The sequence below is a fragment of the Cydia amplana genome, chromosome 25 (genome assembly GCF_948474715.1).
Source record: "Cydia amplana chromosome 25, ilCydAmpl1.1, whole genome shotgun sequence".
Lineage (NCBI taxonomy): Eukaryota > Metazoa > Arthropoda > Insecta > Lepidoptera > Tortricidae > Cydia > Cydia amplana.
In genome coordinates, this window is record NC_086093.1 from 335,064 (window position 1) to 347,216 (window position 12,153).

Consider the following 12,153-nt stretch of genomic DNA (forward strand, 5'->3'; position numbering starts at 1 on the left):
AAAAGTTAAAGTTAATGAGAAGCGTAAAATATGACTTGTCCAGGATTTTTTAACAGGACAGTAGAGTTTGCCATAGAATTGTAGTGTAATAGACTTAAATGTTAAGAGAATCGAAGAGGATACGTAGATAATTTTTAACCACACGCAGACACGCTGTACACGCCACACCACATGCTTACCTGTATAATCTAACCTTTCATAAAACTCAGAAAACAAGGCCGAAGGTCCAGAGCGTCACCTTTGAGGCTGAATTGCAGTCAGTAAGTCTCGCATGGAGGCCGAAGGCCCGCACGGCGAGCCCACACAAACAACTAACCTTACTAAAATGTGTAAATAAATATCGTTGACTCGGAGCGTCACCTGAGAGAATCGCCACATGCGAGTCTAAGTGGACTACTAACAAAGTGTCCAATAAACTCTGCGAAGGTCAAATACAGCTTTCGCCTAATCGAGGCGTGCGTGCGAGGCCGAAGATCGAGCCAAGGGATTATAAAACAGCTCTGGGCCTCGGCCTTGTCCAGCAGTTCCTACCTCCTTCTTCTGCAGGTCCTCCTGCAGGCGCAGCTCGATGAGCCTCCGCTGCTCCAGCTCCCTGGCCGCCTGCTCCAGCAGCCTGCGCTGTGCGTCCGCCTTGTCCAGCAGGTCCTACCTCCTTCTTCTGCAGGTCCTCCTGCAGGCGCAGCTCGATGAGCCTCCGCTGCTCCAGCTCCCTGGCCGCCTGCTCCAGCAGCCTGCGCTGTGCGTCCGCCTTGTCCAGCAGGTCCTACCTCCTTCTTCTGCAGGTCCTCCTGCAGGCGCAGCTCGATGAGCCTCCGCTGCTCCAGCTCCCTGGCCGCCTGCTCCAGCTCCCTGGCCGCCTGCTCCAGCAGCCTGCGCTGTGCGTCCGCCTTGTCCAGCAGGTCCTACCTCCTTCTTCTGCAGGTCCTCCTGCAGGCGCAGCTCGATGAGCCTCCGCTGCTCCAGCTCCCTGGCCGCCTGCTCCAGCAGCCTGCGCTGCGCGTCCGCCTTGTCCAGCAGGTCCTACCTCCTTCTTCTGCAGGTCCTCCTGCAGGCGCAGCTCGATGAGCCTCCGCTGCTCCAGCTCCCTGGCCGCCTGCTCCAGCAGCCTGCGCTGCGCGTCCGCCTTGTCCAGCAGGTCCTACCTCCTTCTTCTGCAGGTCCTCCTGCAGGCGCAGCTCGATGAGCCTCCGCTGCTCCAGCTCCCTGGCCGCCTGCTCCAGCAGCCTGCGCTGGGCGTCCGCCTTGTCCAGCAGGTTCTCGCCGCCCACGAGGACCTTGGACTCCAGGCGCTGCAGCTTGTCCTTCAGCTCCTCCTGCTGTTTCCTGAGGAGGTAAAGATGGGGATAAACGCGTGATGCTTAATACAGATGGCACTGCAATCGTTTAAAATAATATCTAGCCTAATAAAAACTAACGCGATCCCGAGACGGCAGACTTATCGCCGAAACGGAGACCTTCGCTGACGCTCGGTCAAGTACCCACTTGCGACGACAATGCAATTTTGTTTAAAGATTCAAAATACAATGGAATAGGAGACCTTTTTATAAGTCTCTGGTCGGTTAGAGTTAGACGATAACGTTGTATTAAAATATTTATTCTGTGAGTAACTTTCAAGGGATAACTGCATTTTTCTGGCTTGAAAACAGTCCCATTTGGAAGATGTGAAGAAACAACTCGTTAGAAACAATGTTTAATAGTTTTTAAGCTTAGTTTATAATTCTAGTGTTTAATTTTAGTTTGTTATTTATTTTTTTTTAACTATTTATCTTAAAGTTATAAAAAAAAATATCGTTGTACTCGTCAAATGGTTGTATTTTCCTCATTTGTTTTTTAATATTTTTAGAAATAAAGTTGAAATTACAAAAAACTTCCAAAGAGTAATATATTCTCCATCAAATTCTCTATAATTACGATACGTACTTGGTCCTCTGCAACTCGGCCTTCTTCTCTTCCAACACCTTCCTCGCTTGGTTCGCTTTTTCTCGATTCAGTTTCTCCTATAAATATAAACAATTACTTAATTTAATTGAAAAGTATTTACTTAATTTAATTGTAAGGCATTAAATTAAGGTCTACAAAAAATCGATTTTGAATGTTAATAAACGATGACTCACTAAAATGAAATAAAGGATTAGGGTCACAATGTGACATAGTTACACAAATGTCGAATACCATATACAGTCAGCAGCAGAAGTTGCTAAGCGGACGAGGTGTTCAAAATGATCTTGACGCGACTTTATTGTTAAGAGAATAAGAGCGTGTCAAGATAACTTTGAACACCTCGCCCGCTTAGCAACTTCTGCTGCTGACTGACAGATAATCTAAAAATAGAATTTTAATTAAAATAGAACTACTTTCATGATTGTAAAATGCACTCGTATATTTTCTTTAGGTCTTGTAATATTCATGATACAGGACGAATTCGTTTTCAGGGTTCCGTACCCAAAGGATGCCAAAGGGTAAAAACGGGACCCTATTACTAAGACTCCACTGTCCGTCTGTCTGTCACCAGGCTGTATGTCATGAACCGTGATAGCTTGAAATTTTCACAGATGATGTATTTCTGTTGCCGCTATACTATAACAAAAACTATACTAATAAACCGGCCAAGTGCGAGTCGGACTCGCGCACTGAGGGTTCCGCACCATCAACAAAAAATAGAGCAAAACAAGCAAAAAAACGGTCACCCATCCAAGTACTGACCCCGCCCGACGTTGCTTAACTTCGGTCAAAAATCACGTCTGTTGTATGGGAGCCCCACTTAAATCTTTATTTTACTCTGTTTTTAGTATTTGTTGTTATAGCGGCAACAGAAATACATCATCTGTGAAAATTTCAACTGTCTAGCTATCACGGTTCGTGAGATACAGCCTGGTGACAGACGGACGGACGGACGGACGGACAGCGGTGTCTTAGTAATAGGGTCCCGTTTTTACCCTTTGGGTACGGAACCCTAAAAAGTACGGAAACCTCGGTGGGCTATATGAACCGTTGTATTGTTTTCGAGCTCCCGATATTCTAAGTCTAGTGAAACTAACCGTGACTAATTCAAAACTGCGACTCGCACTTGTCTGGTTTTATTGTATATGTTACCTTCTCTTCCCTCCTGAGCCTGCGTAGCTCCTTCCGCTCGTCGGGGCCGAGCGAGTCCAGCTCGGCCTCGGTGAGCGTGTCGTCGGTAAACTCGCCCTCGCTCAGTTCGGCCTCCCCCTCCTCTTCCAACTCTGTATAATAAATTACAGTACCGTAAAATGGGGTGAGTAGGGTTCGCGGGGAGAGTTGGGTTATGAATGGGGAGAGAAGGGTTGAAAGGGGGGTGAGATGGTTTTTTAAGGCTACTGCTACAAAAATAATGTATTCCAATTTAAAATGGAGCTATAGTAATACTCATAATAAAAAAAAATCGATCCAAAAATGCTCCAAAATCACCTTTGTATGAAAACCCAACTCACCCCAAATACGAGGGACTACGGGGTGAGGTGGGTTTTCCTGTTTACCGTCAAAGTTATGAAATGGAACTACCCAAAATAAAATAAAAACTAAAATACAAACGTCCGGAACACTTATTATATACACCATTCAGTTTGCATGTGTAAAAATAAAATGTTATCGAGGTTTGAATGTCAGTTTTGCGCCTACTCACCCCATTTTACGGTATAAGAAATAACACAAAGAAAAACAAAGAGAGTGTATAAGGGAGAAGTAGAAAGAGTTGGAAGGGGCAGACCTCAGCGGACTTTCTCCGATCAGATCGGGGAAATCCTGAAGAAAGGCCAGGTCAAGAGCACCCTAAACTGGCGAGCGTGTATGAGGAATGTTATGAAAGTAACGGAAGCGAAAGAGGTATGTCAGGATCGTTGCAAGTGGAAATCCGTGGTCTCTGCCTACCCCTCCGGGAAATAGGCGTGATTATATGTATGTATGTATGTATGTATGTGATGTGTATGTACATTTTGGAAAGTTTCTAATAGGACCTTTTTTTCTAGATCTGCCGTAATACTCGTAATCATATGCTTACATCAGTTTTGTTCCCAAAACGCTGCTTATTTTTGTAGTCGACATCTATCATCAGCGGATTTATCAGTACCGCTACTTGACACTAGATGTCACGAGTGTCGCGACTGACGAAAAGTGTATTGCTCAAAATGTACAACTAATATTACAAGCAGAAGGAATTGAAATAGAGTTCCAGTTAATCCGGTTATAATATTAGCAGAAAATTGTTGAGCATTTAGACTTTTCGTTTGTCGCGACATCTAGTGTCATGTAGCAGTACTGATAAATCCGCTACTTGACGCTAGATGTCGGCTATAGTTCGCTTTATTTAGCATTAGAAATAAGGTAAACAATCTTGATGTGTCTTTTAATTGAAACACACATTTTAAAAATAAGTTACGGTAAATATGTATAAATTATGAATCTAATACGATCTTTTATAGTCTTCTGCTTTCATAAGTAATAGTTATTGATTTTTAAAAAGTGTTTTTCAACTAAAAGACATGTCAAAATAGCTTACCTTCTTTCAAGTTCTTTCTAATGCTAAAAAAATGAACTATAGGAAAATAATAGTAGATTTGGTAGCAAAACTGATGTATGGAGCAGGGATGTTGCGGATGCCGATTTTTTGACATCCGCGGATGCGGATGCGGATGCGGATTTTTAAAGGCTCACATCCGCGGATGCGGATGCGGATGCGGATGTCAAGATAGTACGATAAAAAACGTCAAATATTACATTTTAGTAATTTTTATTTAAAAAAAACCGGCCAAGTGCGAGTCGGACTCGCGTTCCAAGGGTTCCGTACATTAAGTCCCACTCACGCTTGACTGCTCATTTCTAATAGTTTTTTTTTTGTTAATGATTAAATTACCTAACAGTCTAGCACTTACGCCGATGCTAAGACGTTCCTGTACCGACCTGTTCCACATCCGCATCCGCATTAAATCCGCATCGATTTTATGCGTATGCGGATGCGGATGTTGAAAATAATGCGGAAGTTCCGCGGTTGCGGATGCGGATGCGGATATTCGCAACATCCCTGGTATGGAGTGAGCACTCTATCCTCCTAAGGTCCAGCCATACAAATGAAAAATCCAAAATATGCCACTGAAATCTGAACCTATAATGCAGGGACTAGAGTTGATTTTTCTTTTGTTTGAAAATTGAACGAAACAACAATTGCAACTCCATTCCAATTGAATATATATAAGGTTGACTGGTAGAGAATGCTTTTGGCATTAAGTCCGCCTTTTGTACGATAAGTTTTTCTTTTATGCAATAAAGTTTAAATAAAATAAAATAAAATAAATAAAATATGGTTTAAATTTCATTGAACTGATTAAGTCCTGTAGGTAGGACCTTGTGCCTTAGGAGGCTATTCTTACTTATTTCTCTATGGTCGTAAAGAGTCCGCTTACCATTTTCGTTCTCTTCCAACTGTTTCTTGAGTTGATCAATCTCTTGTTGGAACCTGCAACATACAGTTCAGTTTAGAATTAAGCCAGTCGCCTGGTTCACTGTTGACACCTGACTCACTGTTGACGCGCGTCTTGTTTTCAATGTTCATGGCCTTTTAGTTATAATCAACATGTTAAAGTTAAATACTACAAAGCCAATTTTAGCCCATACGTTGTAAGCAACGCGCCGCCTGGCTCACTGTTGACACCTGACTCACTGTTGACGCGCGTCTCGTTTTCGATGTTCATGGCCCTATAGTTGTGATCTACACGTACACTACAACGTGTCATACCTGGTAAGGAGAGCGTCGCCTGGTTCACTGTTGACACCTGACTCACTGTTGACGCGCGTCTCGTTTTCGATGTTCATGGCCCTATAGTTGTGATCTACACGTACACTACAACGTGTCATACCTGGTAAGGAGAGCCTCGCCTGGTTCACTGTTGACACCTGGCTCACTGTTGACGCGCGTCTCGTATTCGATGTTCATGGCCCTATAGTTGTGATCTACACGTAGACTACAACGTGTCATACCTGGTAAGGAGAGCGTCGCCTGGTTCACTGTTGACGTGCGTTTTGTTCTCGATGTTCATGGCCCTATACTTGTGATCTACACGTACACTACAACGTGTCATACCTGGTAAGGAGAGCGTCGCCTGGTTCACTGTTGACACCTGACTCACTGTTGACGCGCGTCTCGTTTTCGATGTTCATGGCCCTATAGTTGTGATCTACACGTATACTACAACGTGTCATACCTGGTAAGGAGAGCCTCGCCTGGTTCACTGTTGACACCTGGCTCACTGTTGACGCGCGTCTCGTATTCGATGTTCATGGCCCTATAGTTGTGATCTACACGTACACTACAACGTGTCATACCTGGTAAGGAGAGCGTCGCCTGGTTCACTGTTGACGTGCGTTTTGTTCTCGATGTTCATGGCCCTATACTTGTGATCTACACGTACACTACAACGTGTCATACCTGGTAAGTAGAGCGTCGCCTGGTTCACTGTTGACGTGCGTTTTGTTCTCGATGTTCTTGGCGCGGTTGGCGTAGCGCAGAGTGCTGATTGTTTCCACGTAGTTACTCTCCGCCGGTCCGATTGTTGCAATCTGCACAAAAATTATTAAAAATTAATATTATGAAACAATTAAACAACAATAGCCACAAATTCATCATCACCACCTTTCACCTTCTAAACTTCAAGAAAAGCGTACTCCCATCTTAAAGGCCGGCAGCGCACTTACAACCCCTCCGGTGTTGCGGGTGTCCATGGGCGGCGGTAATCGCTTACCATCAAGTGATCCGTCTGCTCGTTTACTTCCTATATCAGTTGTCACCAAATGGCGGACCGCGGACCTATTTTATTTTTTTGCTTATTTAATAAACTCAAGGAGAAACGGACCGCGATGGTTATTTTATTTTAAGAACCGGACCCCTGAAGAAACAAATTGGTGACCCCTGTCCTATATCATTAAAAAATCATCAATATCCAATTTAAGTAAATGACTACACGACGTTCAGCCATCTGATTATACGTTGCGCTCAATGACTTGGCTGGCTGTTACTGTTACTCAGCCATTTAATTAGATGCCGGTTTTTAATGAACGGTCTAGGCTTGGTGGCTTCATCGAGGCGCGTGTCCAAAGTTTCCTAGTCAAATGTGTGTGTTTCACGGACAGTATGGGTGTACTTACCATGACGGTCTTGGAGTTGCCTCCGAGCGAGTCTTGGAGTTTCACGGACAGGGACTGGTTGAATGTGTGTGTTTCACGGACAGGGACTGGTTGAATGTGTGTGTTTCACGGACAGGGACTGGTCGAATGTGTGTGTTTCACGGACAGGGACTGGTCGAATGTGTGTGTTTCACGGACAGGGACTGGTCGAATGTGTGTGTTTCACGGACAGGGACTGGTTGAATGTGTGTGTTTCACGGACAGGGACTGGTGGAATGTGTCTGTTTCATAGACAGTATGGATGTACTTACCATGACGGTCTTGGAGTTGCCTCCTAGCGAGTCCTGCAGCAGCCTGGTGAGCTTGGAGTTGCGGTAGGGGATGTGGGTGCTCTTGCCGTCGACCAGGGCCGAGATCACGTTGCCGAGGACGGACAGGGACTGGTTGAATGTGTGTGTTTCACGGACAGGGACTGGTCGAATGTGTTTCACGGACAGGGACTGGCTGAATGTGTGTGTTTCACGGACAGGGACTGGTTGAATGTGTGTGTTTCACGGACAGGGACTGGTTGAATGTGTTTCACGGACAGGGACTGGTTGAATGTGTGTGTTTCACGGACAGGGACTGGTTGAATGTGTGTGTTTCACGGACAGGGACTGGTTGAATGTGTGTGTTTCACGGACAGGGACTGGTTGAATGTGTGTGTTTCACGGACAGGGACTGGTTGAATGTGTGTGTTTCACGGACAGGGACTGCTTGAATGTGTGTTTCACGAACAGGGACTGGTGGAATGTGTCTGTTTCATAGACAGTATGGATGTACTTACCATGACGGTCTTGGAGTTGCCTCCGAGCGAGTCCTGCAGCAGCCTGGTGAGCTTGGAGTTCCGGTAGGGGATGTGGGTGCTCTTGCCGTCGACCAGGGCCGAGATGACGTTCCCGAGCACGGACAGGGACTGGTTGAATGTGTGTGTTTCACGGACAGGGCCTGGTCGAATGTGTGTGTTTCACGGACAGGGACTGGTTGAATGTGTGTGTTTCACGGACAGGGACTGGTGGAATGTGTCTGTTTCATAGACAGTATGGGTGTACTTACCATGACGGTCTTGGAGTTCCCTCCGAGCGAGTCCTGCAGCAGCCTGGTGAGCTTGGAGTTCCGGTAGGGGATGTGGGTGCTCTTGCCGTCGACCAGGGCCGAGAAAACGTTCCCGAGCATGGACAGGGACTGGTTGAATGTGTGTGTTTCACGGACAGGGACTGGTTGAATGTGTGTGTTTCACGGACAGGGACTGGTGGAATGTGTCTGTTTCACGGACAGTATGGATGTACTTACCATGACGGTCTTGGAGTTGCCTCCGAGCGAGTCCTGCAGCAGCCTGGTGAGCTTGGAGTTCCGGTAGGGGATGTGCGTGCTCTTGCCATCGACCAGGGCCGAGATGACGTTGCCGAGCACGGACAGGGACTGGTTGAATGTGTGTGTTTCACGGACAGGGACTGGTTGAATGTGTGTGTTTCACGGACGGGGACTGGTCGAATGTGTGTGTTTCACGGACAGTATGGGTGTACTTACCATGACGGTCTTGGAGTTGCCTCCGAGCGAGTCTTGCAGCAGCCTGGTGAGCTTGGAGTTCCGGTAGGGTATGTGGGTGCTCTTGCCGTCGACCAGGGCCGAGATGACGTTGCCGAGCACGGACAGAGACTGGTTGATCTTGGTCGCTTCTTTGAGCCGCGTGCCGGTGGCTTGCGTCTTGCTTTGCCGCTCGGAGCCCTGGGAATAAGGAAGAAATCTCAAATATTGGGCTTGACACCGAAAATGCGTTGTCTGTTTGCAAAATTGCGAAAGTTTCACATGGGAAAATTTCAGAAAACCCTTTTTGATTTGTATAATCGAAATTGACCATTTCCAAGATGAAAACATCCTTTTTTTTTCAGTAAGATTTTCCTGAAATTTCCTACAACTTTTATTTTATTATATATGAATGCACAGGCAGCTTATATACACAGGTAGCTGACACGTGCGTTTTATCCTTTTATAAAATGTTCGTCGAGCTTTCAAATGTTTTCAAACTTTTTGGAAATGCTGACAGAACACTAAGCTAATTATACGGTATTTTCAGTCGCTCGTGCGACTTGTTTCGGAGAGCCTAGGTCTCGATTTTCACTAACGACAGTTTAAATTCAACTCGCACATTTTGTAGTAATGAGACCGAATAATAAATCCAATAGATTTCTCGAGCGCGGCGCGCTCTTTCGTTCTTCCGTGGATTTCTCGTTGTCTATTTCTTATATATTTCTTTCTGCTAGTGATTCTTTTACACAGGTTATTTGAAGCCAATAAACCGTTAGAGCCACCCCACACTAGCGTCTCCCGAGCGTCAGCGTCTAGTCAACTCTATGGCTGCTGCTCGACGCAACGCAACTGCACATCGGCGCCATTTTCCATAGCGCTGACTAGACGCCGGCGCGCAAGACGCTAGTGTATACCCTTACAGCTATTTCCAAATAAAGAAATACTCACGGCAAGGTCCACGAGATGTAGTTTCCCCATCTTGACATGAGCCTTTTTGTCGGCCCACTTCTTGCTGCTTTCTACAGTGATAGAGAAGATGGCGTGGCTTCTAGAAGATTCTGTGTTCATGGCGGTGGCTAGAGGCCACGGACATGGCTTACTCACTTTAGTTCTTAGGGGCAACGTGCATGTGACACCTCTGGACTTGCCGGCCTCGGTGACCGCTTAGAAGATTCTGCCTAGCTATTATACTCTATCTATGTATATTAAGTCGCTTAAGACGATTCTAAAGTGACCACGCCAAAAGCGCGTCTCGCAGGACAGAGCTTCTTAAGAAGGAAAGAATGTATTAAATGGAAAAGAGCGTCTTAAGCGGGAAAGAGCGTTTTAAGCGGGAAAACACGTCCTAAAGCGGAAAAGAGCGACTTAAGCGGATGCTGTACTGTAATAAACTCACGGCAAGGTCCACGAGATGTAGTTTCCCCATCTTGACATGAGCCTTTTTGTCGGCCCCTTTCTTGCTGCTTTCTACGGTGATAGAGAAGATGGCGTGGCTTCTAGAAGACTCCGTGTTCATGGCGGTGGCTAGAGGCCACGGACATGGCTTACTCACTTTAGTTCTTAGGGGCAACGTGCATGTGACACCTCTGGACTTGCCGGCTACGGTGACTCTAATCATGTATATTAAGTCGCTTAAGACGATTCTAAAGTGACCACGCCAAAAGCGCGTCGCGCAGGACAGAGCGTCTTAAGAAGGAAAGAATGTATTAAATGGAAAAGAGCGTCTTAAGCGGGAAAGAGCGTTTTAAGCGGGAAAACACGTCCTAAAGCGGGAAAGAGCGACTTAAGCGGATGCTGTACTGTAATAAACTCACGGCAAGGTCCACGAGATGTAGTTTCCCCATCTTGACATGAGCCTTTTTGTCGGCCCCTTCTTGCTGCTTTCTACGGTGATAGAGAAGATGGCGTGGCTTCTAGAAGACTCCGTGTTCATGGCGGTGGCTAGAGGCCACGGACATGACTTACTCACTTTAGTTCTTAGGGGCAACGTGCATGTGACACCTCTGGACTTGCCGGCCTCGGTGACCGCTTAGAAGATTCTGCCTAGCTATTATACTCTATCTATGTATATTAAGTCGCTTAAGACGATTCTAAAGTGACCACGCCAAAAGCGCGTCACGCAGGACAGAGCGTCTTAAGAAGGAAAGAGTGTATTAAACGGGAAAGAGCGTCTTAAGCGGGAAAGAGCGTTTTAAGCGGGAAAACACGTCCTAAAGCGGGAAAGAGCGACTTAAGCGGATGCTGTACTGTAATAAACTCACGGCAAGGTCCACGAGATGTAGTTTCCCCATCTTGACATGAGCCTTTTTGTCGGCCCCCTTCTTGCTGCTTTCTACGGTGATAGAGAAGATGGCGTGACTTCTAGAAGACTCTGTGTTCATGGCGGTGGCGTCGATGTGGCGGCTAGAGGCCACGGAAATGGCTTACTCACTTTAGTTCTTAGGGGCAACGTGCATGTGACACCTCTGGACTTGCCGGCTACGGTGACTCTAATCATGTATATTAAGTCGCTTAAGACGATTCTAAAGTGACCACGCCAAAAGCGCGTCGCGCAGGACAGAGCGTCTTAAGAAGGAAAGAATGTATTAAACGAGAAAGAGCGTCTTAAGCGGGAAAGAGCGTTTTAAGCGGGAAAGAGAGACTTAAGCGGATGCTGTACTGTAATAAACTCACGGCAAGGTCCACGAGATGTAGTTTCCCCATCTTGACATGAGCCTTTTTGTCGGCCCCTTTCTTGCTGCTTTCTACGGTGATAGAGAAGATGGCGTGGCTTCTAGAAGACTCCGTGTTCATGGCGGTGGCGCCGATGTGCCGGTTCTTGTTGCCCACGAACATGATCTTCTCGAGCTCGTCTGCGTTGTGGACCACGTAGCCTGAGGATGAAAGAATAAATATAGTTGGTCAAACCAAATTGTCAGTAAATGAGAACAAAAAAACCGGCCAAGTGCGAGTCGGACTCGCGCACGGAGGATTCTGCACCATCAACAAAAAAAGAGCAAAACAAGCAAAAAAAACAAGCAAAAAAACGGTCACCCATCCAAGTACTGACCCCGCCCGACGTTGCTTAACTTCGGTCAAAAATCACGTTTATTGTATGGGAGCCCCACTTAAATCTTTATTTTATTCTGTTTCTAGTATTTGTTGTTATAGCGGCAACAGAAATACATCATATGTGAAAATTTCAACTGTCTAGCTATCACGGTTCGTGAAATACAGCCTGGTGACAGACGGACGGACGGACACCGGAGTCTTAGTAATAGGGTCCCGTTTTTACCCTTTGGGTACGGAACCCTAAAAACGATACTAATCGTTTTCTTTTGGGTGCTAGTACTAGTGTAAGACAAAGATAGTATGATTTTCTCTGTCTAGGTTTTAAATGAGACAGTCCTTTACGTTCACACTTTATGATACACTAACGACCCGCCCCGGCTTCGCCCGGGTTAAAAAATT

At 46.0% G+C, this 12,153-nt stretch overlaps 2 protein-coding genes and 1 long non-coding RNA gene across 3 annotated transcripts in view; 1 reads left to right on the forward strand and 2 right to left on the reverse strand.

The window, feature by feature from the left end:
- LOC134659572 (uncharacterized) overlaps positions 1-12,153 on the reverse strand; it is a 145,370-nt gene that overhangs the window by 97,700 nt on the left and 35,517 nt on the right. The gene's annotated exons all lie outside the window — the stretch shown is intronic.
- The window catches only part of LOC134659540 (transcription initiation factor TFIID subunit 10-like), a 125,907-nt gene that overhangs the window by 56,640 nt on the left and 57,114 nt on the right, over positions 1-12,153 (forward strand). The gene's annotated exons all lie outside the window — the stretch shown is intronic.
- LOC134659554 (kinesin-like protein KIF3A) overlaps positions 1-12,153 on the reverse strand; it is a 46,460-nt gene that overhangs the window by 6,003 nt on the left and 28,304 nt on the right. The window contains exons 5-11 of the mRNA XM_063515220.1: positions 11,377-11,576; positions 8,704-8,901; positions 6,440-6,570; positions 5,418-5,470; positions 3,094-3,224; positions 1,921-1,997; positions 1,143-1,323 (exon numbers count right to left, since the gene is read on the reverse strand). Coding sequence (XP_063371290.1) covers positions 1,143-1,323; positions 1,921-1,997; positions 3,094-3,224; positions 5,418-5,470; positions 6,440-6,570; positions 8,704-8,901; positions 11,377-11,576 — 971 coding nt within the window. The remainder of the gene's footprint in view (positions 1-1,142; positions 1,324-1,920; positions 1,998-3,093; positions 3,225-5,417; positions 5,471-6,439; positions 6,571-8,703; positions 8,902-11,376; positions 11,577-12,153) is intronic.